Source organism: Pelodiscus sinensis, chromosome 3 (assembly GCF_052426305.1).
Source record: "Pelodiscus sinensis isolate ZL-2025 chromosome 3, ASM5242630v1, whole genome shotgun sequence".
Classification (NCBI taxonomy): Eukaryota; Metazoa; Chordata; order Testudines; family Trionychidae; genus Pelodiscus; species Pelodiscus sinensis.
The window spans coordinates 78489468-78514592 of record NC_143054.1 but is presented as its reverse complement, the minus strand read 5'-3'; the positions used below and the strand labels follow the sequence as shown (position 1 = coordinate 78514592).

Genomic DNA, 25125 nt, shown 5'->3' with positions numbered 1-25125 from the left:
CCAGGTCACAACTCCCTCCCAGACCCCGTACTCCCTCCTACATCCCTCCCTCAGGCCAGAATCCTCTCCTGCACTCATACTCTCCCCCTGACCCTACACCCCAATTCCTTGACCCAGGACACCCCCCTAATCCTCTGCAGTCTGCACCCCTTTTTCTCCTTCTCCCAGGTCACAATTCCCTCCCAGAATTTGCACCTTTTCCCAGAGCCCTTCCCCCAGGCCAGAATCCTCTCCTACACCCATACTCCCTTACCCTACACCCCAATCCCTGACCCCGGTAACAACTTCCTCCTTCACCCAAACTCCCTGTCAGACTTCACACTATCTCCTGCAACCTAGTCCCCTACTCCTGCACTCCAGTCCCTTACCCCGTGTGCTCTTCTGCACCCACCTCCATCCTAAATCCCACATCTCCTCCACAGAAAATAGCAGCCTTTGACCACTTTCCAAAATCTTGGAGTGGCCCCCCCACCAAAAATTATTGCCCACCCCTGTTGTAGACCCAACTCCTTACTAGTGCTACTAGAAAAAGACCATCCTTCCACTTCACTATACTGTAGAAAAAACATAATAATAATAAAAGGCCACTGTCTCATGTGGCAGTGGACATTTTTGTTCTGAAATTATAGGCTGTTCTAATTTAGAGTGGTGTGAAGACCGTCATATAGCATATAATTTTCTGTGAACAGCATATCAGATTGGTTGGGGTTCTTGTTGTCCTTGTTCTTTATTTGGCTGTATTATTAACATTGTTAGCTTTCTGCTGACTGTACCTGCTGAGTTAGTCATCATATTTGTGTTTACCAACATGTCTTGGAAGTCCACTGTGGGTCAGAACAGCCAGTGGCTTAGCCACTCAAGAGTTTCTTCTTATAACCACTTAATATGGTTATGGATATCAGCATTATATTCTGTCTCGGAACTTTGCTTACAAGGAGTGTGTAGCTCTTGTTCTAAATGTGTGCCCTTAAACTCTAATGGACTTGAAGGGTCACTGAATGTGAGCAATGTGAACAGAATATATCCCACAAAGTTAGCCTGGCAGCAATGCTTTAAAAAAAAAAAAAAAAAAAAAAAAGATTTAAAATCAAGACCCACCAAGTTTCCTGAGATTTAAGGAACAGCAACATAACATCTCTGTGGTAATTACTTTTCCCTAAGGGTACATCTATATTGCATGCTTATTTCAAAATAAGCTATTCCGGAATAGTTATATTTCGAAATAGCACATCTACACTGCAGGGAAACCTCAAAATTAGTCCGAGAGGGGAGGGGAATTGAGTTGGAAGTATGTCCCTGTGACGGGTCTGCCGGGACCCTCACTGCGTCCGGCGAGGGGGGGTCGCCAAGGAATGGCGTGGTGAGCAGCGAACCCTCCACTGCTTTGCAGGGAGGCAGGGGAAGCCCTGCACAGCCACTGGTAATGGGCCGGCTAGGGAAATCGTGTTATTCCTGGGACGGTTGTGTAATGCAAAAAACGTTCCCTAAAAAAAATCGTGCTATCACGAAAACGTGTTAAGCGGGAATGTGTTAAATGAGGAATTACTGTACTACAATGCTATTTTGCAGCAACTGAAATATATTGAAAAAGAAACAGTAGTTCTCAGGAAACGGGCGTTAACCCATCAGGGGACAGCAGATACCTGCTGAAAACTAATTGGCAGATAGAGAATTAGAAAAGCACTGCACCCTGGCAATTACAAAAGTTTTGAGTAAGATTGTGTCTAGTCCCTGCATGGATGTAACCCCCATCTGTGCACCTGAGAAGAAAGCTGCAGCAATAAGACACTATGCTCTGGAAGCAAACACTCCTTTTGCTCTTGGCTATGATAGTACTTCTCACTTGTCTGGAGAAGATAGGAGAGGAGTGGACTAGGGAATGGTGCGTGCAGAGAGGGAGGGGGAAGATGCTGCACTCTTTTCAATGTTGACACATCAACCCTGCATCTTGGGAGCTCTGGGAAGCACTGTGTCTGCCTGAGGTGCCAAGGCTCCCATGGCTTCCACTGCACAGATCCCAACGTGAGGCTGTGCTTTAATGACATGATAGAATACCTCAACCACAAAATCTGTTAGAAGTATAGTTGACTTAGATCACACAGTCTTATTCAAGCTCACTGATAGCAGACACTGTGTATAACTATCCCTCCCTAGACAGGAACTGGAAGTTACTCTCCCTCTCCCTCTGCTGGCTTGAATGTAGAAGTGAGAAAGAAAACCAACGAAAGATAAAGGGAGCAAACTAGACAAAGAAGATGGGCACAAAGAAAAGAAAAAGCAGGCGACAGAAACTCAAAAAGGCAAAAGAAGAAAAGACAATAGTGATGGGTACAAAAATATCTCTTTCCCCAGCTTAATTCTTCCCCATCCCATAATTGCTGCACCGAATATAATGTAGGATACCAGGTATTTGAGTGCACTGACAAAAATTGCCTTTTGTTTATGCTGAAGTGATTGTTGGGGCAGATTGGTTTTTGTTGTGGTTCGGTTTTTGTTTTTATTGTTTTGTTTTGGTAGCAGGACATGGTAATTTGTTCTGATGAACTTTAAAAATAAAAAGCACCAAGAACATCTCTCTTATAAGATAGACAATCAGCCGAATACCTGTAATAGTCAATCAACTTAAACATAAGAGTGAATTCTGGTATTTTTTGTACTAAGAAGGCCTTAAGAGTTTTTCAGAAAACATGTTGGGGTCTGTCTGTAATTTGGGTCGAAAACTCTGATACATAAAACATTTTTAAGAGTGTAATACTAAGAGTGTGATATAAACTAGCTAGGGAAGGACATCCAAAGTTAAATTTGACGTCCTCTTTAATGCTGCTACAATGTCTACGTGTCACATGAAAGCCATATTTTCGGATCGTCTATAAAATCAATGCTACATTAGTGCACAATGGCACAAATTAAAGCAGAGCATCAGCCGCCATAACTTTAGTTTTTGTGAGACTGTCATAACCTTAGAAGTCTTTCATTCCAGGGTGGAATTTTTCAGGTATCATACTTAAATCTATTTATATGTGTGGTTTTTTATAGTTTCCCTTTCCCCTTTTGCTAAAGATTAATGATATGTGTGTGATCACTAATTTGCATGTGCAGAGTTTTGTGTAACAGCTGATGACAGGGTATGGTTTATTTTGTATTTAAATAAGGTCTTTTGCCCAACTAGCCTATCTTTTAACTAATTGTGTAGTAGAGTAATGATGCAGAATTTATCATACCACAGCAATATAGTGCTATTCCAGTTAAAATTCTTGACGGTGTAATTTTTATAGAATTCTTTAGGTGTACAAGGTGCTTACTTTATCTCCATAAAAAGTGACCTGGGAAAGCAGCCCAGGATTTCATTTCCTTATCCCACCAAAATAATCACTTGCTCATAAAGCAACATACCAATTCTAAAACTGCACTGAATATTGTAAGTGGCAAGAGAAAATAAGAACAAAGTGTTATTTTTTTCTTTTCTATTTTTGTAAAGGGGCAGCCTGGTATGAGCTCTCCCTTGCTCTGACTAATCTTGGTATGAGACTAGAAGGACTTGTATTTTCTCTAGGCAATGACTCAGGAATTTGGGCTGCTTATAGGAGGAATTGTAGGCTTTCCGCCAGTCCTTTCATTCTAGCCCATCATTTTTCACTCTTTAATCCCATCTTTTCCCCAACATCCAGCACTAGCTGAACTGCATTGCTAGCTGACAATGAGCTTCCAGGGAACTATGTGCTGCCCTTTCCTTCTGGACACAAAGAGATGTGCCTGTATAAAAGCTCCCAGCTGCTGAGAAATTTAAGTCCTGATACAAGGAACCCTGGCAGTGGATTGCACTTCCAGCCAAGCCAGCATGCTGGCCTTATTCTTTATAAAAAAAATATTTGCATTATGTAGCTCCCAAGATTTTATCATGTACTGAAAACCTTAAGAAAACTTAAATTTTCCAAATTAATAAAAGTTCACAAGGAAAATTCTATATCCGCATGGAGTTTAATATATGTGTGTGTGTGTGTGTGTGTGTGTGTGTGTGTGTGTGTGTGTGTGTGTGTGTGTGTGTGTGTGTGTGTGTGTGTGTGTTCTGCATTAACTGTGATGGCACATATCACATTTTGGATTTACAGTGGGAAATCGATACCATAATCCTAGAACTGAACAATGGATTTTTACACCAACCAAATCTTTGTTCCTTCTTTCTTAATATACAGAGCTATGGTATGCACTCAGAGGTTTACTTTTTGTTAAATAATAACTGATTCTTCCTTCTACTTACTATCTAGCTGGTTTTTGTTTTTTAAATAGCTGGGGGTTTTTAAATAGCAAACTAGCCCAAATATTTCTCTCACAAGCAAATAAATAAGCAAAGACGAAAGCATGCAATTTGCAATAGCATACGTTATTATTATGCTTAGAAATCTATCCAAGTATTTAGGGGTTAAGTCTTTCAATGAGCATCTGTGACCCAGGATATTAACAGTCTAACCATGTACTCTTGTTCTTGTGGGAGTGCACAAGCATACAGAACCCATCAGTGCTTGATCCCCTAGATCCATCCTGGCAGCACCCCCGGAGCACAAGCATTTCCCAAACAGTACAGACTTTACTTTCTGCAGCAAACCATACTGCAAAATGGCAACTGAACCCTAAAGCTAAGAAAGCACTTATGAGCCTCAGATTCCAATTTCATGTGACAGGCTTACTCTAAAACTTACTCTAAACTGCACTAAGAAAACTCCAAGGATTTATAGATTCTCAAAAGAATAAACAAATTGTAATTTCTCTTTCATTTAAAATCTTAATTCTTCACTGCTTTACAAAAAGCAAAAAACCAACATCTGCCTCTCAGTGTTAATAACTGGTTAAGTTTTTTCCATTGGGAAACAATCTTCCTGTCATTTTGTTTTTGTTTTTAACTTCTACTTTCTATTTTTTTCCTCTTGTGCAGCAGAAAATTGCTCACAATTAATATAGAAATATTGACTAGCTTTTCATACAGACACACTATCCCCCCTTAACTTGCAATTTATTTTCAGCTATATTTTAACACAACACAGGTTTTAAATCAATGGAAATATATAAATAAAATGACTACCTAATTATAAAACATTTAGCATCCTATCCAAGTCCTAGAAATACTAATTCCATCATCTCCAATGGCTAGCACCAACATATTTTCAAAGAGGGATAATAAGTATATCCTTAATGATAGAAGAAGTGCATATTCATAACTTTTGCCCTTTTCCTTTCATGCAGATTGACTCCAGGCAGCATCCCTGCCAATTACTTTTTCCAATAGCATCGGAAAAGTAAAACTATGACAAATTACTTTTATTACTTCCTTAAAAAAGAACTGAAACCTGTCCAAAAAGCACGCAGAGGACAAAATACTAAGTAGTGTGACTCAGAGCTTTTGCTGAGTACAATGAGTTATTGTACAATATTTTATCCACAAACTGATAGGGAAAATATAGCTGTATATTAAAACAATGCTTGGAGTGGACATTAGTTACTCCAGTGATCTATTTTAAAAGAAAAGCAAAGTTTCATTGGAATAATAACTGAATTATTTCATGGCTCACAGAGTGTTAATGTGTTGTCTCAGACTCTATCCTGTATTCCTGGTACATCAAAACTCCCGCTGACTTCAGTAAGAGTTACACACGTGTTGGGAAAGTACAGTATCAGGCCCGAGGAGACTAGTGCTCTTGTAATTGGGTGTGGTCATTAAGGAATGAAACTCTCTTTCTTTAGTAGACTGAATATATAATGTTAGGGGAATAATTATAAAGTTGGCTCAATTTTCCTACTTTTTGGCCACATACTTATCTCCAAACAATCAAGGGAATTTGGCAATGGATTTCAGTGGGAGCACAATCAGCTCCTGAGGCCCAGATTCTTGCCTGGTGAAACAACTTTTAGTTCAAATGTCATTCCACGAGGGACTAATCTGGCCCTTTTGGGTGATAGAAACAGCACAAAGCAAAACATCTTAGCCAGCTGATGGAGATCTCTTTAGTAAAGGGTATCTTTGGGTGACTATAGCTACCACTGTGGCTCTCAGCCAGCCCCTGTCCTGGTCCTGATGTAGGGGGCATTCCCAGTAAATAGGAGCATGACCACAAGGGCACTATTTTGGGAGAGCAGGGGGGACAGCAGCTGTGCGTACCGTACCGAGACACGGCTTGCTTTTCTTCCCATTCCCCTGTCAGGGAGCGAGGGGAAAGTACATGGCTTCTGTGCATGCGCCTCACTCCTGGATGGTGAAGGGAGGGATCAGAAGAGTAATTCACAGAATACATACTTCCCCCTCACTCCGTGATAGGGGGACTGGAGGAAAAGCAAGCTGTGTCCTGGTACGCATGGCTGCTGTCCCCCACCCCTGCTCTCCCGAAACAGCACCCTTGCCTGGTCAGTGTGTGTATCTGTGCTTTGGCTATTCCCAGTTATTGGAAGGAGCCTCAGGGAGCTTGCATTGCTGTGGCTTATGCTGGATACTGGACGGATCCCAGGCTGATCCTAAGATTGTGAAGAAAACAAAGGTGACAGAAAGTCACCTTAGTTCCCCATTTCCCTGTCCTATGACAGCTCAACTGGACTGCAGAATCCAGCCCTTTGCTTTTAAACCACAGATGTGAGAATGAATCCCAGGGACCAATTTCTGCAGTTAGTTACTTGAGAGTGTTGCACTTCTGGAACTGAGGGCACACTCTGGGTATGTCTAGACTACATGGCTCCGTCAACAGAGCCATATAAAGTAGTTTACCCGACAGAGTCAATGAAGCGGGGATTTAAATAATCCCCGCTTCATTAAAATAAAAATGGCCGCTGCACTGTGCCGACAATCAGTTGCCGCGCACAGCGCGGCAGTCTAGACGTGTATCGGTCGACAAGGGAAGCCTTTGTTGACCGCTCCCTTATGCCTTGTCGGCACAGCTCAGGGGCCATTTTTATTTTAATGAAGCGGGGATTATTTAAATCCCCTCTTCATTGACTATGTTGGGTAAACTACTTTACATGGCTCCGTTGACGGAGCTATGTAGTCGAGACACACCCTCAGGCCCTACATCTTCTCTAGAAGGGATTTGCTGAGGCTGAAGAGTTGCATGCAGTGTCCCACCTCTCCTTTTTATATATGTATAATCAGAAAAAAGTCTGTACATTTCTTCAAAATAAAACTGAGTGTTCTCTTTTCCCCCCAATATTTCTCCCTAGCCAAATGAAGTATTCACTTAGCGGTGCTGGGGAAAAAGGAAATGTAGGGAAAAGTTCTATAAACTCAGCAAAAGCTCCATTTTCAAAGGCAATGTGTGAATCTCTTTTTAAATAAATGACAATTCATTCTTTGTTTACTTGAGGTGAACAGAAAAATTCATTGTGGAGCACTAATTTTCGCAAGCTAATCAGGAATATTAGGTCTCAACAGACTCATTTAATAGAAATATAATAGGCATTCCTGCTTGCTTTTAATCTTGCCTAGTTGCAAATGCTAAAATGAACATCAAATTAACCCTGCCTTGGAACAGAGATCCTTTCACAGCTGATATCATCTCTCTTACGACTTGTAAACATTCCAGGCTCCTTGTCACTGCTTAGCTGGCTTTCCCTCCTTCCCCACAGAAGAGAAGAGGGGGAAAGTGCCTGACTACATTTCACTAAAAAAATTGAGGAAGAGTTGAATTCTAAAGGGAGTACTGCGTGTCAGCTCTGCTGTGTTTCCTAGCAGAACAAAATATTACAGTAGTGCCTGAAACAATGTAGAGCTAAGATTCGGGCAGAGGGTCATTTGCAGCTTGAGAGGCTAGTAGGGTTTGTTTTGTTTTACTTTGTGCTTTACTAGCCATTCCCTTCATGGCTCCTTATGAACTACTGTACAAGACAAGATAGTAAGACAAGGCCATTAAAGTTCTATAATCAGATATAAAATATTTGCAAGCAATTTGAGATCTTAAAATTGTTCATTGATATCAGAACTAGCATTAGAACTCTATACAGGAAAAAAGCTGTAATATTTCATAACGTATGTAATAATGAACAAAAGCCTTTTAAAAAACTATTTTCACTGTGCTAAAGTAACAATCTAGACTTGTTGTAAGTATGTTATTCTTACAAGTAGTTCGCAGTTATTCTTGAAGGCAAGCCTTGGAGTTTCCTTAGCATAGTGCTGCTGGGGAAAATTTTCAGCATGTCCATCTTCATCTCTAGCCTGAAGGGAAATATAATGGCCTATTTAGGGACTTATAAATAATGGAAGAAAAAAATAGCTAAAAGCATAACAGCTCAGATCATTAAAACAAACGGGAATCCCAAAATACAACATTATTAAGAAGTTTGTTTAAATACGCAGTACACCTTTTAGATATGCGAACTTGGGATGCTGATAGTTACATAGTTTAGGCTGAACATGCAAATTCATTGTGGTGTAATAATTAAAACAGCAAAAGACAAACCCGAAGTGACATATCTGAGCTGGAAATTGTGAGCACTTATGGGGTTAAATTTACTTCATTGCATTTTTCAGGATTACATTACTTGTTTAAACTTTTTTTTTTTACATGCTTAAGCAATTCCTAGATAACGTACCTCTATTTTCATTTTAACAGCAAGGCCATTGCAAATAGGTTTTCATACTCATAATTTACATGTAATACTATTAGAGATAAGTGGATTCTCCCTCCATTTTTAAGTAAAGCTCTGAAAAGAGCAATCATCTAACAAGAACAAAGATTCTTCAATCAAATGTGGTAAAATATTTAATTAAGAAAGTGCATTAAAAGTTACTGGTTATTTTTATCTACACTGTAAATTGAGAAAGCTGAAGTTTAAATAGAGACTTTAACAGAGCCCATTAGCAATATTGCTTGTATATAGTATTTTCCTTCTAATCTACAACATTTTCTGGTTTAGAGTTAAAGCAAAAGGGAGTAGTAGGTGAAAGGAGGAGTGTCAGGAACATACTCATTACACCGTTCATTTGGGTGACACTTGCACTCTGTTCTGCTTTCATCTCATCTAATCCCTGACTGTTCACTCTCTCTCAGCCTCCTAAAATTCACAGCTGAGCTGTCTTCTTCACATATGGCTTGCATATAATTATGCATATTCCATTTTACACTGCATTAAAATGATGAGCTGCTGGCTTCATGCCAGCTTATTTAAATAGGCCCCAGTGAACTAGGGGAAAAAAAAGAGGAACACAGGCAAGCCATACAGTGAGCAGCAGGTAGTTCGGTCTTCTGTCTCTTTAGATAAAACGTATGTCTGTTGCAAAGGGAACAGCTGAGAACTACCTGTTGTATTGTATGGACTGGAGAGGGATAGTGGGGGGAGAGAAAAACAATGAACACACATTTATGAAGCTATGACAGAACATACATATTGTTCTTCCTTAATGTAGTGTGAACTGTCTATTTTCATGTGTCATATTCAGAGCTCTGAGAAATTTTTCTTTTTAGTGTTGGCATTTTGAAGGATATTTACACCTTGTAAATTCTATAACTTATTGCTTGCCTTCAAATAAGCTTCTGTCCCTCTTTTGTGGAGTTGGAAGGTGTTTGAGGTGTGAAAGGGGAATAATAGGGTTAATAATATTGAAGTTTAAAAAAAAATCTATATCTGATCAAAAACACACAGACTGCAATGGTTTCTGAATCAGGCCCTAACTGTGTTGTGGATATTAACAGACTTCACTTCACAAGGATGCTATCAATTTAAAATTCACTCATGGGTCTGAAAATATTTTACAAATCATATCTAAAGGGCATGTCTACAGTAGGAAATTATTTCAAAATAACTTATTTCAAAATAACTTCCAAAATAATAATTTTGAAATAGCAGGTACACATTACAGGGAAGCCTCAAAATTAGTTCAAGGCAGACTCTGTTAATGTGGATGTGCTACCTCCACGTAGAGCCCCAATAAGCACTGGGGAATAGTTATTTTAAATAGCATCACGGGGAGCATCCACACTACCACTATTTCAAAATAACTATTTCAAAATTAGACTTATTCCTTGTGGAAAGCAGGAGTTATTTCAAAATCACCATCCCCTTATTTGGAAATAATGGGGTTGGTAGTGTGGATGTTCCGCTTGTTGTTTAGAAATAACTTCCACGTGTAGACCAGGGATAAGATAACTCTGGCATAGCTGTCATTTACATTTTGCACACTTTTGTCTAATCTATTGATAAGTTTCCCCTTTTGTGTGTGAAGATCTCTCATAGACCAGTTAAGGAGAGAGAATTTTATACATTTGTTTTTAAGGAAAATTTGATTGTAAAAGCACAAAAAATTGACAGGGGACTTAAGCAGGCGAAATACCATACCAGAAATGACTTTGAACTCATTTTTAACTGACTAGAAGTAAGCTTACTGTGTCTCTTAACTCTTCACTTTAAGAATGAACCCCACCCTCTGTGTCGCAAAAGTACCCATGCTGCCTTGTAGAACACTAAACATATCCAGGATAGACTGTGTTGTGCACCCTTGCCTTTTCCCTTGTTGAAGTCATGGGCTGTCCTTCCCTTGACTTTCCCCTCCTCAGAGGAAGGAGGATTTAACTAAGGGCTTCTTGCAAGCCTTATGCTCATGCCACTCTTCCAAATAACCTCAAGTGCAGCTGGGAGACAAGCAGGGGTGAAAGAAACTTACATTTCTTATAGGTGCTGTCCTATCACAACCTGCCTCCCTGCCAGCTTTTTAAATAGCTGCCTGCTGGTTTTTGCCAGAGCTGCACACCTGGGTGAACCCCCTTACTTTTACCTCTGGAGAAAAGTATTGATATAAAAGCCTTTCTGAGTGGAGTTTGAGTTTGTCAGCTTTGTGTCCTAAAGCAGCAGTAAAAGATACTGAGTCATTAGATTTCCACCCACTCTATCAAAAAAGAAAACTTATAATACCCAAATGAGAGAGAGAGAGAGAGAGAGAGAGATCTACAGGGACAGGACAGATATCATAGAAGTCCAAGTTCTATGTGGCTTCAACTGAACACAAGTTATACTGTACCTAAAGATACTGCTTTTTAACAACCTGTATGTGATAGCATACATACAGCCCTACAAATCTCCGGATATCTGCTTTATATCAACGGGTATCCGCATCTGCGGATATTTACAGTTCATTTTTGTGCATATGAATGTGGATTAAAAATTTTTATCTAGAAGTCTGCAAATCTGTGTATAGCTGCTTTATTTCTCTGGGTATCACATATGTGGATGTCAGTGCAGATATCTGTGGCTCATTTTTGCAGATACAAATTGTATATCCATGCAGGGCTCTAAGCATACACATTCTAACTTGTCAGTGACCTTCTCTAGACATGTAGTGCTGTGATCTATATATTCAAATACACACCTTATAAAACTAAACAGAGATTTAGGATGGGGGTGATATTGCATGTGTGCATGTGTCAAAATATATACCCTATTTCACTATGGTCACCTAACCAAAATTGCCATTTTTACAGAGGTCATTCACAGACACTGATGCAAAGCACTGTCTCCCCAACTTTTCCAAACTTTGTTTTATCCAATATCAAATGTCTCTGACAACTGCTTGGGGCAAAATCTACATGTACCTATACTCACAACAGTTTAGCTACATGGTGATTATGGTAAAAGTAAAATTCAATAGTCTAAGTCCATATTTAAAAATTCTTATTCATAATGGTCAGAGCTATTTCTTCATACCCAACTATAGTGCATTAATTCACTTGTAGGTTTTATCAGTTGCAAATTACTTTTAAAGGACTACACTAATATTTAATGGGGGTTTTTTTAAATAAAAAAAAAGTGACACTAAGATTCTTTTTTGTGCCTTTCACTCACTTGCAGTAGGAACTCTTTGACTAGGGATGTTAAACCATTCAACCAGTTAACCATTTTAAATTAGAAACTATTGCCCTTCCTGCCACCTTGCCCTGCTGCAGCTTCAGTGTCCACAGCCGTGAGGTCCTGCAGGCCCCTCTGCAGCTGGGACTGCTCAGGCCGTTACAGTTGACTACAACTGGAATTCACCGGTAAGGGCCAGTTAACCCGTAAGCATACTGGTAAGCCTCATACTTACTGGTATGTGGATGTTTAATATCCATACCTTTGACAATCACCCATGACAACCAATCTGACAAAACAGTGAAAGAAAGCCAATATTTCTCAATCACCTTTCTCAAACATATGCTTGTGAGTTAGGCATAGACAGTAGAGTGTGTGTAGGCAAACACAGAATATCAAAAACAGAGGTATTCTCCAAGTGATCCTTTGAGATCTCTGCTCCTAATTGTTCTTCTCTTACTCCTCTATCATCAGCCTCAAAGGCAGAACTTCATGCTGAGCTAACAGCGAAGCCAGCTCCACTGAGCTAGCCATATAGTCCTGAGGAGGCATTGAGTGCCACTCCAAACTTCATGAGGCAATTGTTCTCCCAAGTGACTAGGGGAAATGCCTTTGCAGTCCTCCTAGTCTGTGTCTAGGCTGGGGATTTTGTGTTTATTAAAAGCTCCCAGGGGACTTGGCACTGCACTGCCACCACATAGTTAGGATAGCCTATCAGAATTCATATGAATAACAAAAGGAAGGCTTGCGGCCTCTATAGAGCCCTGGAATCTTTAATTTCCACTTCAGAAAGTTCCAAAGGATGTGAACCCATAGTAACACTAGTCACTGCAGTATCCCTATGCAGCCCTGATAGCACCCACATCCCGGAATAAGAGCTCTTAAGACTACTGTTCCAGAACCAAATGTGCAATAAGAGAAGCCATATTGCTATATACAGTACCCAACAGTCATGCACTGTGTGCAATGCGTTAACTTGCATTGTCTGAAATGGGTATCTCTTGAAGTCTTTAACAGCTTAATAGTGTTTTTAAAATTCAGGACACAACCAGTTTTTATTTTTTTTAAATTGAGAGTGCGGGGTGATTTTCTTAGTTCTATGTGGTATCCATTCAAGTGTTGTGCAAGTTGTCTAGGAAAAGAAGTAGCTGGAAGCACTATTCTTTCAGGCCCAAGGAAAAGAAACCATAGAACTCACTCAAGGATGTGTCTCTTAACAAGCAGGAACAGCAGCAGCCTATAGAGCAGTGCTTCTTAAACTATGTTCCGTGGAAAACTGGTGTTCCATGAGCAACTCACAGGTGTGCCGCAATCTCTTCATTGTTTTTGTTATTTCTTTGGTTTTGTCTTTTTTTGTCTGACAACAATTTCTTTTTTTGGAAGAAAATTTTCATAGGTGTTCCACAAAAAATAGTATTATTGTTTGGTGTTCCATGATCTCAAAAAGTTTAAGAAACACTGCTATAGAGGAACTTCTTCCTCCCCAAACTAGTGGAATTTCTGCATGGATATTTGTTTCTACTTGACCTTATTCTTAGGCAAAATTCTCTCTTTGTTCCATAAAACAGAGTTCATAGCCATAGCATTGGGGGCTTTTTGCATACTCCCTTAGTCTTCAGAAAGGAAATTTATCCTTACCCTAATTGTTTTGTATTTAAAGTGGCTAATCACTAGATGCTCGTCAATGGTATAGGTGCTTTTTTTTGACATTTTTACCCATAAATATAATAGGGAACAAGGCAACTCATGCTGAATTATTTATTAAACTGAGTTTATTAAAATTAATGGCCTTCTCTAAAGTGGGACATAGCTTTTAAGAAAAATGCACAGAAATCGCACAAGCTAGTCCATGAAAGTCCAGCACTAGCTAGCTAAATATGCTTCAAACACCTGGTTGCTAAGGACAACAATAGTAAATATCTCAGTAATCCAAACTCATTGAATATTTAACTACAGTTGAGCCATCCCAATATGACACATTATAGATGCTCATGACTAGATGGTTCTGGTATGATAAACCAGCTGGAAAAAGTTTAACCATGCTGCTGTTAAAGTTGCCATGATTAGGTTTCAAAATTAACATTCTTTAAGATGTACTTCTTGTGTTCACCTCCCTCTGGATGTTGTTTCAGTCAGCATGGCTACAGATGCAAAAGACAACCATGTTTCCATTTTCATTGTTAAATTTATCTTTTTGCCAGAGAGGCACTGCTCTCTTTTTCCCCTACAAAGTGTATCTTATATGAAGAATGCACCATAACTTGCTGGAAATCCATGGTTAGATTCTAATCCATGACATTTTATGGACCTCTGGATTTCTACTGTCCCACTAAATCAGTTGTTGTTATGGTTCTTTTACTCACTTCCACCAGCAATGTTAAAAATAGTCCTCCACTTTTACCTATGCATATTCACTCCCTAAATACATTAGTACACTGATTAACTTAATTGGAGTCTTGCCATAAGCCTTGAGCAAGGCATAGACCTAGGAGCAGACCGGGGACCACAGAATATATTCCTTTATTTCTGTAATCATGGAGCAAATGGACAGGGAAAACTCTCACTGATGCTTATGGATCTTTTGCCTCAATATAGCTCCTGGATTTGGCCTAAACCACAGAATGAGACAATAAACCACATTTAATTTTTTTTTTTTTAATCTTTGGCCTTCTCACCTGTACTTTGCCCATAAATCCATCTCTGGTGGTACTATTTCTAGCATTCCAAACTCTCAGCACCTTTCAGATAGCAAGTGTATTTTTAAATAGGCCACAAAATTGTTTAATAAATTCTCCTAGAAGTCAGACTAGTGAAAAGCAGAGGTTGCAAATCACAGTTTTAATAGTCAGTCCTGGACTAGTTCACAGGCCTGTTTTCTTATGACCATGCCAGGCTAAAAATGAAGGGCCTATTAAATAATTCCAAAATTGTAGTCTGAGTGCCACCAGTGGTCCTCTTACCAACTGCTGGTGGGCTGTGGATAACTGACTGGTCACATGACATTAACTCCCCTTTTTTCCAGCTGCTGAAATGCATTAAAGGCAGCTGAAAATGTATTAGTCTTCTAATGTTATATTTTTCCATGTAAGCAACTACTGCGGTGGCCACAGGAATGTTATTTGGTCACCATGGGGAGAAGCAGTCCAAGAGACAATCGCTCTACTAGAAGTGACTTGCAAAGGAAAATAAAAATTGAGTCTTTGCACCCTTTTTTAACTTCTTTGTGATGCATTAAGAGGACAGAAGCCAGAAATGATTCTGCTGATTTTCTTCCCCCACCCCACTCACACTTTCTGCTTATTTTTGATATTATAAACTCATATGATGACACTGAGGGAATACTAAAATGTTTGGAGACATGTCTCCCCCTGTGATTTGTGCCTATGCAGCTGGAGAGAACCTAAACACACACCAGTTTCCTGTGCACTAGGAACAGCCTACTTCAATTTCACTGGCATGCATGGTACCTGGGGCAGCACAATGGGCTCCACACCTGGGGAGGGCTTTCTGATCATGTAGGAAGTAGGAACCACGTGGTCACCAGGGAGGCATTCGATGCCCCATCAAGATTCAGTTCAACTTTGCAGCTGCAGAGTCCAAGCAAATAGTACTATGGCAAAACTTCAGTCTATCAGTAAAATCTGTTTAATGTTTTAGGATCATTTGATAAATAATGTTTTATAAACATCACTGCTTAGTAGAGATGGACCGAAATAGTTGAGAGAGAGGGATAATTGCCTCCCGAAACTGCAAATTTCAAGCAGGTGCAGAATTCCGCTGCTTTCACCCTCCTCCCCCCACTCATGTGCAGCCCCATTGGCCTGACTGGAGCTGCCCCCATAAATATAGAAGTTAAATGATGCCTATCATCAAAACCCTAAAACCATCTCAGCTCTTAGTTTGTTTCCACAATAGCCACAAGCAAATACCCAAACTGAGCTTACTCTTAGGAGAATCTGGGTTCAGGAATGGATTTAAAACCCCTACGTTGGGGAGTTCTGGAGCATAATAGTTTTGGTGAGGATACAGGTTAAGGAACCAGAGTACTGGTGGGAGGTTATTATTAGTAAGAAACTGGAGAAGTACATCATTAGGAACTTTCCTTTCCATTATGTCAACATAGGAAATACCAATTTTGAAAAATAAATAAAGACGCTGTGTGTTAAACAGGCAGCTCTGCAGACAAACAAAGCCTCGGGAAAATAAAATATTGTGTAACAAAGGAGACAAGGCAATCCTGAGAAATAATAGGATACAAACTGTTTCTGAAGTAATCCCAGTCAGAGTGATCTCAGTTATTAAAGAGCATAACATTCATTTTCTGACACAGCTTGAGAACATTTGTTTGCTCTGTGCTTGAAAATCTAATAAACAGTTAATTTGGTTTATATGATCAATAAATACAGATGCCCTGCAAAGCTTGTGGCTCATAATGATATCATAGTGTTTGTTAAATTCTTTTCTTCATATTTTTCTAGTACGATATTGCCATAAGCCTATATTTAAAATGCAAGTTCTAAGCCCCATGGTAATGCAAGCAACACTATAACTGAATCAGGTAAGAAGTGGTAACAGCCAACCACTCTAGTGTGCCCTGAAATCATACCTTTCATTGCACTACACTTTAAAAAGCCAGTCAAAATAGTCCTCCAGTTTCACCTATGTATAGTCCCTTCCTAAATACATTAGTACACTGACTAACTTAATTGGGCCCTTGACAATAAATGAAGGACTCAACCCTCTGGATTCATTACTTTTTTGTCAAGTCTGTTTCACATATGGCATACATAAGCAATTACACTCCACAGGTTTTTGACTCAGGATTTCTTTTTATAAACTATTTATAACCCTATACACTAACAGAACCTTCCAACTGAAAATCTAGAAGCCCTTTATGAACATCTTTAGTCTCACAACATACCAGTAAAGCAGGGGTCTCAAACTCCTAGCACACACAGCCAGCGTAATTGCACAATCCAGCCCAGGAATCCCAGTGGGCCGCTGCAGAGAGCCTGACTGCATCACAGCAGGACTCCCCGTGATTCCCAAAGCCATGTCCTCGGGGAACAGGGAAGTCATGGGGAGGAGAGGGCAGGATGTGGTGGGAAGGAAAAGGGTTTTGGGAATGGGAACGGAACCCTCCCCCAGCCTGCCAAGACTCCCAGACCAGATTGCACAATTGCAGCCAAGTCCTGAAAGGCATTGAGCATTTACTACTCTGATGCTTAACCTGTTTTGAGTTTTGTCCCCCTTAATCTAATTTTATTGATGGGAAAACTAAAGCACTGACAGGTTAAATACCCTGTATTCACAAGCAAATCAAGGCAGAGCCAGGACTAGAACCCAGGCTATCATACTGCCAGTCCAGTGCTTAACTGTGAAAGTCCCTTTAATGGTCTCAAATGAAAATCCTCTGTTAATGAAGTAAACCTGGAGAAACCCATTTCCCCTTTAAAATCCAGGCATATCCCATCTTTTTCCTATGTCTACTGAAGATTAAATAAGCATTTTTGCTGTTCCTGACTTCTCTAGCGCTGTGCTAACTCTGTCCTGACAGCTCACAATTCAGTGATATAGGAGAAATGTTCAGGTGGCTGACACAAACGTTGTTTTTTCAAGCCACTCAAACCTTGACACACATAAATCCAATGTGGAATCTTCAAAGAATACATATTAAAACAACTGTATAACATTGGGATAATCTGGAATAAACTTTGCTTATTGTCCTTCTGATTATTTCTTGGTCAAGTCACAGCTGCATGGAATTTTAATAAATGTGAGGCTATTTTGCTGATCTGATCTCTGATGAATGATAGGCCCCATTGAGAGATGGTAATGGACTGTGCCTGACAGTTATTGCAGCATATTCACTGCTGGCCTAAAATACAGCTAGAACAGAAATGAAAATATACTACATGCTTCCTGGCAGATGCCATCTTTGTAATGACTAGCTAACTCCAGTGTAGCCAAATGTGCCTGAGAATCTCTCTCGCTTTCTCTCTCTTTTTTGTGTGTTTCTTTTTTATTTTAATTTATGAGAGAAAAACTTTCTTGAATTTATTTTGTGTGGTTCATTGTCAGGGAACTTGAGTATTCCTTCCCGTTGATCCCATCAATACAAGGATTCCAGAATACAGATAAGATGCTCATGTACAGATAAAGCAAACATTTCCAATTAGCCAACCAGGCTACAGCTACATTGCCGGGGGGCGGGGGGGGGTTCGGAAGAAGATATGCAAATCCCGCTCGCATTTGCATATCTTCTTCCTATTCTTTTTGCAGAAGAGGTTTTTTTAATATTTGGCCCCACGTAGACGGGGCCAAATGTCGGGGGGAAAACCCTCTTTCGCAAGACACTGTAAACCTTGATTTACAGGGCCAAATATCAGAAAAACCTCTTCCACAAAAAGAATCAGAAGAAGATATGCAAATACAAGCGCAATTTGCATATCTGCTTCCGAAAAAAAATGGTAGGGTAGCCGTAGCTCCAGAGAAAAGGGGGGTATGCCATAAAACAACAAGGGGGGGGGAAGTCCCTCAGATGCTGGTTATGGTTGGCTGAGGCCCATGAACCAAACAAATCACTGTCTCTAATGAATTTGTTTCAATAAATAAGCTTCTCCCAGGACTGTAAATATTGAGCTAGCAACAAACAGCTTCTCTGATCGTGATGTCACATACAATATTAATCAACTTGACTTGGAGCTTTTTTTAAGCAATCCCTGACTAGTTTAATGTACTCTTCTGGCTTTTAAAGACTAGCTATGATCAAGGTACCATTACATTAAAACTTCTCCTCCTCCCTGACAGCTCATCTTATTAGCCTCCCAACAGTCAATATCCAATTAAGGGGTACCAAAGTTGATCAATGGAGAACATAAGGATGAGCCTTAAAGACTCAGTGGCCTTTTTTAATTCCAATCTTTTGTATTACACAAACATTTCCATGTTCTAAGCAGACCTGGAGAGGGAAAGAAAAGGCCAAATCTGGGTGGTGAAGCCCTTCCCTAAGTCTGTTGTTCCTGCAGACTACTACTGTACATAATAAACCTGAGATTAATGCTATGTGCATGTGAATGAGGGAGCTAGGCAAGGAGAGGCATTAAGTCTTCCATATCTTCCATGGTCTTTCATTCAAAGTGTGACAATGTGAAGCTGTGTTTAAATAAGAAAAAACTTCTGATACAATTTACGGGTGACACAGTACTTGGTCCATTAATGCATTCAAATCTAGGGACTATAACTAGGGCCCTACCAAATTCACAGTCCATTTCGGTCCATTTCATAGTCATGGGATTTTGAAAATTGTAACTTTCATGATTTCAGCTATTTAAATCTGAAATTTCAGTGTTGTAATTGTAGAGGTCCTGACTCAAGAAGGAGTTGAGGGGAGGTTGCTATGTTATTTTAAGGGGAATTGCAATATTGCTATGTCAGTGCTGCTGACAATGATGCTGCCTTCAGTGCTAGGCAGCTGGACAGCAGGAGCTGCTGGCCAGTATTCCTTGTAAGCTGTTCATTTGTGCGGCTGTTCAGGAGAGATTCAAATGCTGCCTACATGATAAGCAGAACACCCACAGCTCAATTTTTGTTTCTACTAGTGGTATACGTTCAGCCATGCTTTGGTGCACATAACATTATTCCTCACATGGATGGAAAAAAACTTGCATGTGGATGGGAAAGATTAGAGGGAATATAGCTGCTGGCTGCGGTTCCAGCTCTGAAGACAGAGCCACCACCAACAGCAGCACAGAAGGATGGCCTGGTATGATATAGCCAACCTTACTTCTGCTCTGTTGCTAGGACACTGCCTTCAAAGCTGGGCACCCAGTTAATAGCCACCACTATCCAGCCACCCAGCACTGAAGGCAGTGCAGAAATAAGGATGGCAATACAGTGACCTCCCTGCAACTCCCATTTCGGTCAGGATCCCTAATTTGAGAAACACCAGTTTCCCCAGTGAAATCTATACAATACAGGGTAACAGCGCGCGCACACACACACACACACACACACACACACACACACACACACAAAGAGATTTCACAAGAGGGGACCAGATTTCATGGTCCATGATGCATTTTTCATGGCCGTGAAGTTGGTAAGGCCCTAGCTATAACATTAAATAAATAAATAATAATAATGTTAAGATCTCTATGAAGGGCTGAACATTCTGTTGGGGGGAGGGGGAAGGAACGTAAAAGTCAAGGAGCTTCGTTGGCGGGATAGAGGGAAAAAGCTTCAGTCAGTCTTTCTGAAGATGATGAATGGCTGTAATAAAAGGTGAGACAGTGGCAGTTATAAGCAGCAGAAAAGTAAAATGTGATTGGAACTGAGGGACATTAATTACAATGTCTGACAGTTGAACGGGAGGTGAAGGACAGGGGTCATCATCATCAACACTTGCTTTGATTATGCATCTTGAGATTACAATTCGTTTTCGGTCCCTTCACTCTGAGTTATAGCTTTAAAAGCAGTGATGGTTGGCACAGCAGAAATAAGGTAACCTGTCTTGCCAACTTTCCCTATCTTCCAACTTTCCCTATCTTCCTTAAAGTATTAGTTATTGCCATATTCTGCATTCACACTAACAAACAGGATGTAACTAACAAACAGGATGTAACTTAACATGTACTAGAACCATGCAGAAATTCAATTCTAAATCAGGAGTAGCGCACCTATGCTTTCTACTATTCTCAGCCACCACAATGTGCAATGCTATGACACAATTTTACCTGTAGGATGATGCCAGCAACATATATAAAGCCCAAAAAACCTAGGAGAGTGGCCATCCAAACCCATGAGGAGGTAGATAGCACACTTCTCTTCCCAAACAGTGAGTGGCCAGTGACTGTCAACTTTTATCTTCTGATTATGTCATGGGATTTGAAAAATCCAGTTCTGGCTATTCTTTTTGTTGAACGTGAATTAATTTTGCCTGCCTGCCACTAAGGTAAGCCTCTTTAGTTACCACTTTGCATGTGTAACAGTCACAGGTAAATCTTAGGATGGATTTCTTTACCCACAGGCAACTATTTACTATTATTTTCAGTACTTTGCATACTAAAATCTATTGGTCAAGGATTAATGTTTTCAATGCTGTGTACTGGTACTATAGAAAAAACAAAAACAAAACCCTTTATCAATCTAATTCTCAAAGATGTGCTTGCAGATGGAAATGCTTTTATTGGACTAAAGGTTCAACCACAAACCCATCTACTTTCTCCCTCCTTGACTCTACCCTTTTTATTTGCCTCCACTCTCTGTTTCCTGAACTTTCCTTCCCATCTGCTTGAGTAATGTGCATTCCTTATCTGTGGGCTCACCAAATGCTAATAATGTTCACAAATCTGCTGTCCCTCATGCGTACAAATAAATGTGCCCATATCACCCCTACCTCAGGTTCCTCATCCATTTTAAGGTCCATTTTAAAATGGCATTTTCTATTTGTGAAGGCCTCCAGGGGCTTCTTCCAGCCTATCACTCATCTGTACTTACTGGCTGCCCTGCCCTCCTTGGTTGTCTAACATTGGCTACCGTTCAGTCCTTTCCTACACATTATTACCAGTGGTGCAATAGCCTTACCCTCTGCAGCTCCTGCACTCTCCAGCTTCTCCCTCTTCAAATTTAGTCTTATAACAGACTTACTTTCTCCCCTAGCCCACACTTGTCATTGCCCCGCTCTCCTACTGTCCTAATGTCTTAATGTAGTCATTGAATGGGACAGGGCAGGTCTAAGATATCTGGAACAATGGCAGATAGTTTTATGGTGCAAGGGTCTCTATAGGCCCAAAGAAAGGAATCAGCTTGTCTTCTTCACCACAGGCCATGCAACAGCTGAGAACTATTTGGTGGCCCATTGGTGCTGTCCTCACATTACTTCCACTCCTGGTGTGCAGGAGATAATGGCTGCAGGACTCACATAACAACTGGTCCACTGACCTCAATCCTGTTCCCCAATGTGGTGAGTACTGGCTTTTTCAGGGAAGGTAACAGGTGTTGCTTCTTGTTGCTTTGGAGCACTTCTTAAAGCCAGGGGCTAAAACAACTGTAAAGTGAATGAAGCCTCTCTTCTCCCACTGAGTAACCTTCAGTAATTCCACGGTTTGGCAAAGTCTGATCCAGCAAGATAATCAATCACAGGGCTAATGAGACATATTCACCTGGACATCTGAAAGTTCTAGCTGACACCGGAATTGGCCCACACATCCCTAAGCTAGCATTCATAGGACTGCTGCTGGAATGATGTTAACCATCAGTACGGGTTGGTAAGAAGGGATGGATGTTACAGAATACGTCTGCTTTCCCTCCTGAGAATGGCTATGTCTAGATTACAGAGTTTTGTCGGAAAAACAAAACGTGAGTTACGTCCACACTGCAAGCACATTCTTTTGACAGTAAATCGAAAGAACAGAGGACTTTTTGTGCAATTGGTAATCCTCACTGTACAAGGAACAAGCCTTTTTGCGAAATAACTCTTTTGCAAAAAGGCGTGTGTGGACGGGGAAGATCTCTTCCAAAAAAAGCTTCTTGCGCAAGAAGCCTGTAGTCTAGACGTAGCCAAGGAGAGCTCTGGTGGTCGCATTATAATCTAAATAAATACCATCAGATTATGCCATTGACACTGCCAGTTTGTCATTATTATTCTAGTGATCCAGTCTGTGTAATGCAACCTTACTGGCATTTGGGGGGGGGGGGGGGGGAAGAGAAGAAACAATTATTTGCCTCCCTTGCACTCCTTCACATATTGTTAGTAATATTATTCCCATTATGCTAATTATGTTTATTTTCATCTTTACGTTCTGCCTAGATGAAACCATTATTACACAGAACATCCTATTGTGCCTCGTGGTTTAAAATGCTGATTCTCTGATTTTGGAGATGGTGGAAGTAGACTGCATGTGAGGGAGAAGGTGAAAGATGTGGGGGACCACTAGCTATGGAAAAGGAAAATGCAGGTGCCTCTGCAACAACTGAGACACTTCACAGAATGCAATGGCAAAAAATCTTTTGCAGTGAATGCAAGGCTTTAAAATCAGTCCCTGTAATCCTTTGAAAGCAGCCAGGGTCTCTTTTGAAGGTCTAGGTCACATACCTGGCATTGCCTCATCTGATGTGTCTCTTTTGCCATTTGTTTATTTGCTTCTGGCAGTTTTGGCAGTAAAATATCAGAGTGAAATGCACACCAAGCTGTACATATGGTGGGAAGAATCTAGTGCATCAGTTGAATGCATACTGTACTGTATACACATTCTGTTTTATCTCTGAGCACAGCTGTGCTGTAAAGGCTTACAAAATGTGAAGCCTTCTGTGCAGTAAAAACATCAACTGGAGAAGCTGGCCTATAACTTATTAGGCTGCAACACAAGCCAAAAAAAGCCAGAGTTAAAGCTGACAACTCCTGGTATTGTGATTAAAAAATACAATGGCTTGAGTTAAAGAATGGGTGTCAGCCTTAACTTTGTGTTTTGGGCTTTTGCTGGTTTGGGTCACAAATGTTAGATTATTCTGTTCCAAAAAAACAACGCACAAGCCCCGCACTTAGCTTCCTACTAGAGATGTGCAAACAAATATGCAAATTATTCCCCAAGTGCGGAGCCTGAATTGCCAGCTGCGTGCACTGGGAGGAGGGGGTTTCAACGAGCAGGTGGGGGGATGGAATCTTCCCCACAAGGCCAAAAAACAGCAATGAATCGGTTTCATTTCTGCTACTGTAGCTCTGACACTCCCAGGGCTCCTGCTACCTGGGCTGAAGTCGGTGGGAACATATAGTGAGAAACAATCCTAAACTGAGTAGACTTTTTCCCATCTATGTCATGTCAGTGAACTTCCAGCAAAAGCAATGTATATTAGTTTGTGTAGCACGTTAATATTAACATTTAACACATCTGTTAACTTTTGCAAAATAGTCCCAATTTCACAGAGTGGGAGTGATCTTAAAATACATGGTAAACATTGTGTTTGTGCTAGACATTGACTATGACTTGCAGGATCAGGATAAAGACACTCATGTCTCCAGCACAGGTTAGCTTGTTGCTTCCCTTGTTCAAGGAAAGCTCAGTATTTGGAGGTTTTCAAAAGGTGTGGGCTCTTGCCACTTAGTTGTCAACTAACATCACAGCTGTTTCTGTTTTGAGAAAGTTCATTAAAACTTACAGCTTGTCTTCTCTACCATTTCTGTCAGTATAACTTCTCCAAGCCTCTTTAGATGACAAAAATGTATTTGCATCACCTGACTCGCTGTCCTCACAAAATCTCTCCGCTACAATGGTGACCAGTCTGGTATAGATATACTCCATAATATACGCTCTCATTCTCTACTCCATTTTTTTCTGCCTGTTTTTTCTTCCTTTTAGAGGGAGCAGATCCAACTCTAATTCTGATCGCAATTAAAACTAGTTTCATTAGCTACAGTATTAGTATTTAATTGCATTAGTTCAGTCTTAGCTCTATTTTGATGGCTTTTGTGAAATCACAATGTCCATAATTGCAAACCGCTATCAATAACAAGTTGTGACAAGTGGAATGAGTAAAATGTACACAGTATTAGAGCTATAGAAATGGGAATATGGTAATGAAAGGGAATAAAAACTTATGCTTCATAAACATATATAATTTCTCTCCTTAATGGGCACAGGGGAGAGGATATGATGGGGAGGGAGAGTTTGTTCAATTGTTACAGATAATTGTTTGGGAAACTGAATAATCTTTTAACTGGTTAAAATGGGGGTAGAGTTTCTTCAAGAGAGGGTGAAGCGGCTCAACTTAGATGAGGTTGATCAAATGCTCCGACAACTCATGAAAGCCTAGATGTTTTGAATCCTCTTCTGAAAGCTTTGTTAAAGCCAAATTGGATGAAAAATTGTTTAAGTGCTGCTGCTGCAGCAGGATCCCCGTGGCAAGTATAAGAATGCCTAAGAACAAAGCTAAAAAGAGACTCTTTAAACCACACTTATTAGATCTGCCTAGATCAGACCAGATGCCATCTTTTCACTTTCTTCCTCACCTTCACACTCACCAGCTACCCAGCAGAGATCTGGTCTATTCATACTCCCACTATAAAGGAGGCCGGATTTGTAGTCCTCTGCAGAAGTCAAAATTTTTTAAAACATTTGCTAACAAACCTGACAGGCTTCCTGGATGAAGAGAGAGAGATGAGTAACAGCTGGAATCTGCTAAGTTTAAAGTCACTTCCTGTGAAAAAGCCCATCAGGAAGACACTTTTATGGCTTGTATGTACAGTAAACTTCCGATAATCCAGCACCTTTAGGACCCAGGGGGTGCTGGATTGCCAGATATGCCAGACTATCAGAA

General features: G+C 40.3%; 1 protein-coding gene across 3 annotated transcripts in view; it reads right to left on the bottom strand.

Annotated features, from left to right (window-relative positions):
• Positions 1-25125, bottom strand: part of SOBP (sine oculis binding protein homolog) — a 145261-nt gene that overhangs the window by 59823 nt on the left and 60313 nt on the right. For 2 of the 3 annotated variants that reach the window (XR_012902619.2, XM_006123169.3), the window contains exon 5: positions 8093-8188. The exons of the other annotated variant lie outside the window; for it this stretch is intronic. Coding sequence is in view for 1 of the 2 variants with exons in the window: in XM_006123169.3 (XP_006123231.1) it covers positions 8093-8188 (96 nt within the window). In the remaining variant the exon portion in view is untranslated. The remainder of the gene's footprint in view (positions 1-8092; positions 8189-25125) is intronic. 3 annotated transcript variants of the gene reach the window in all.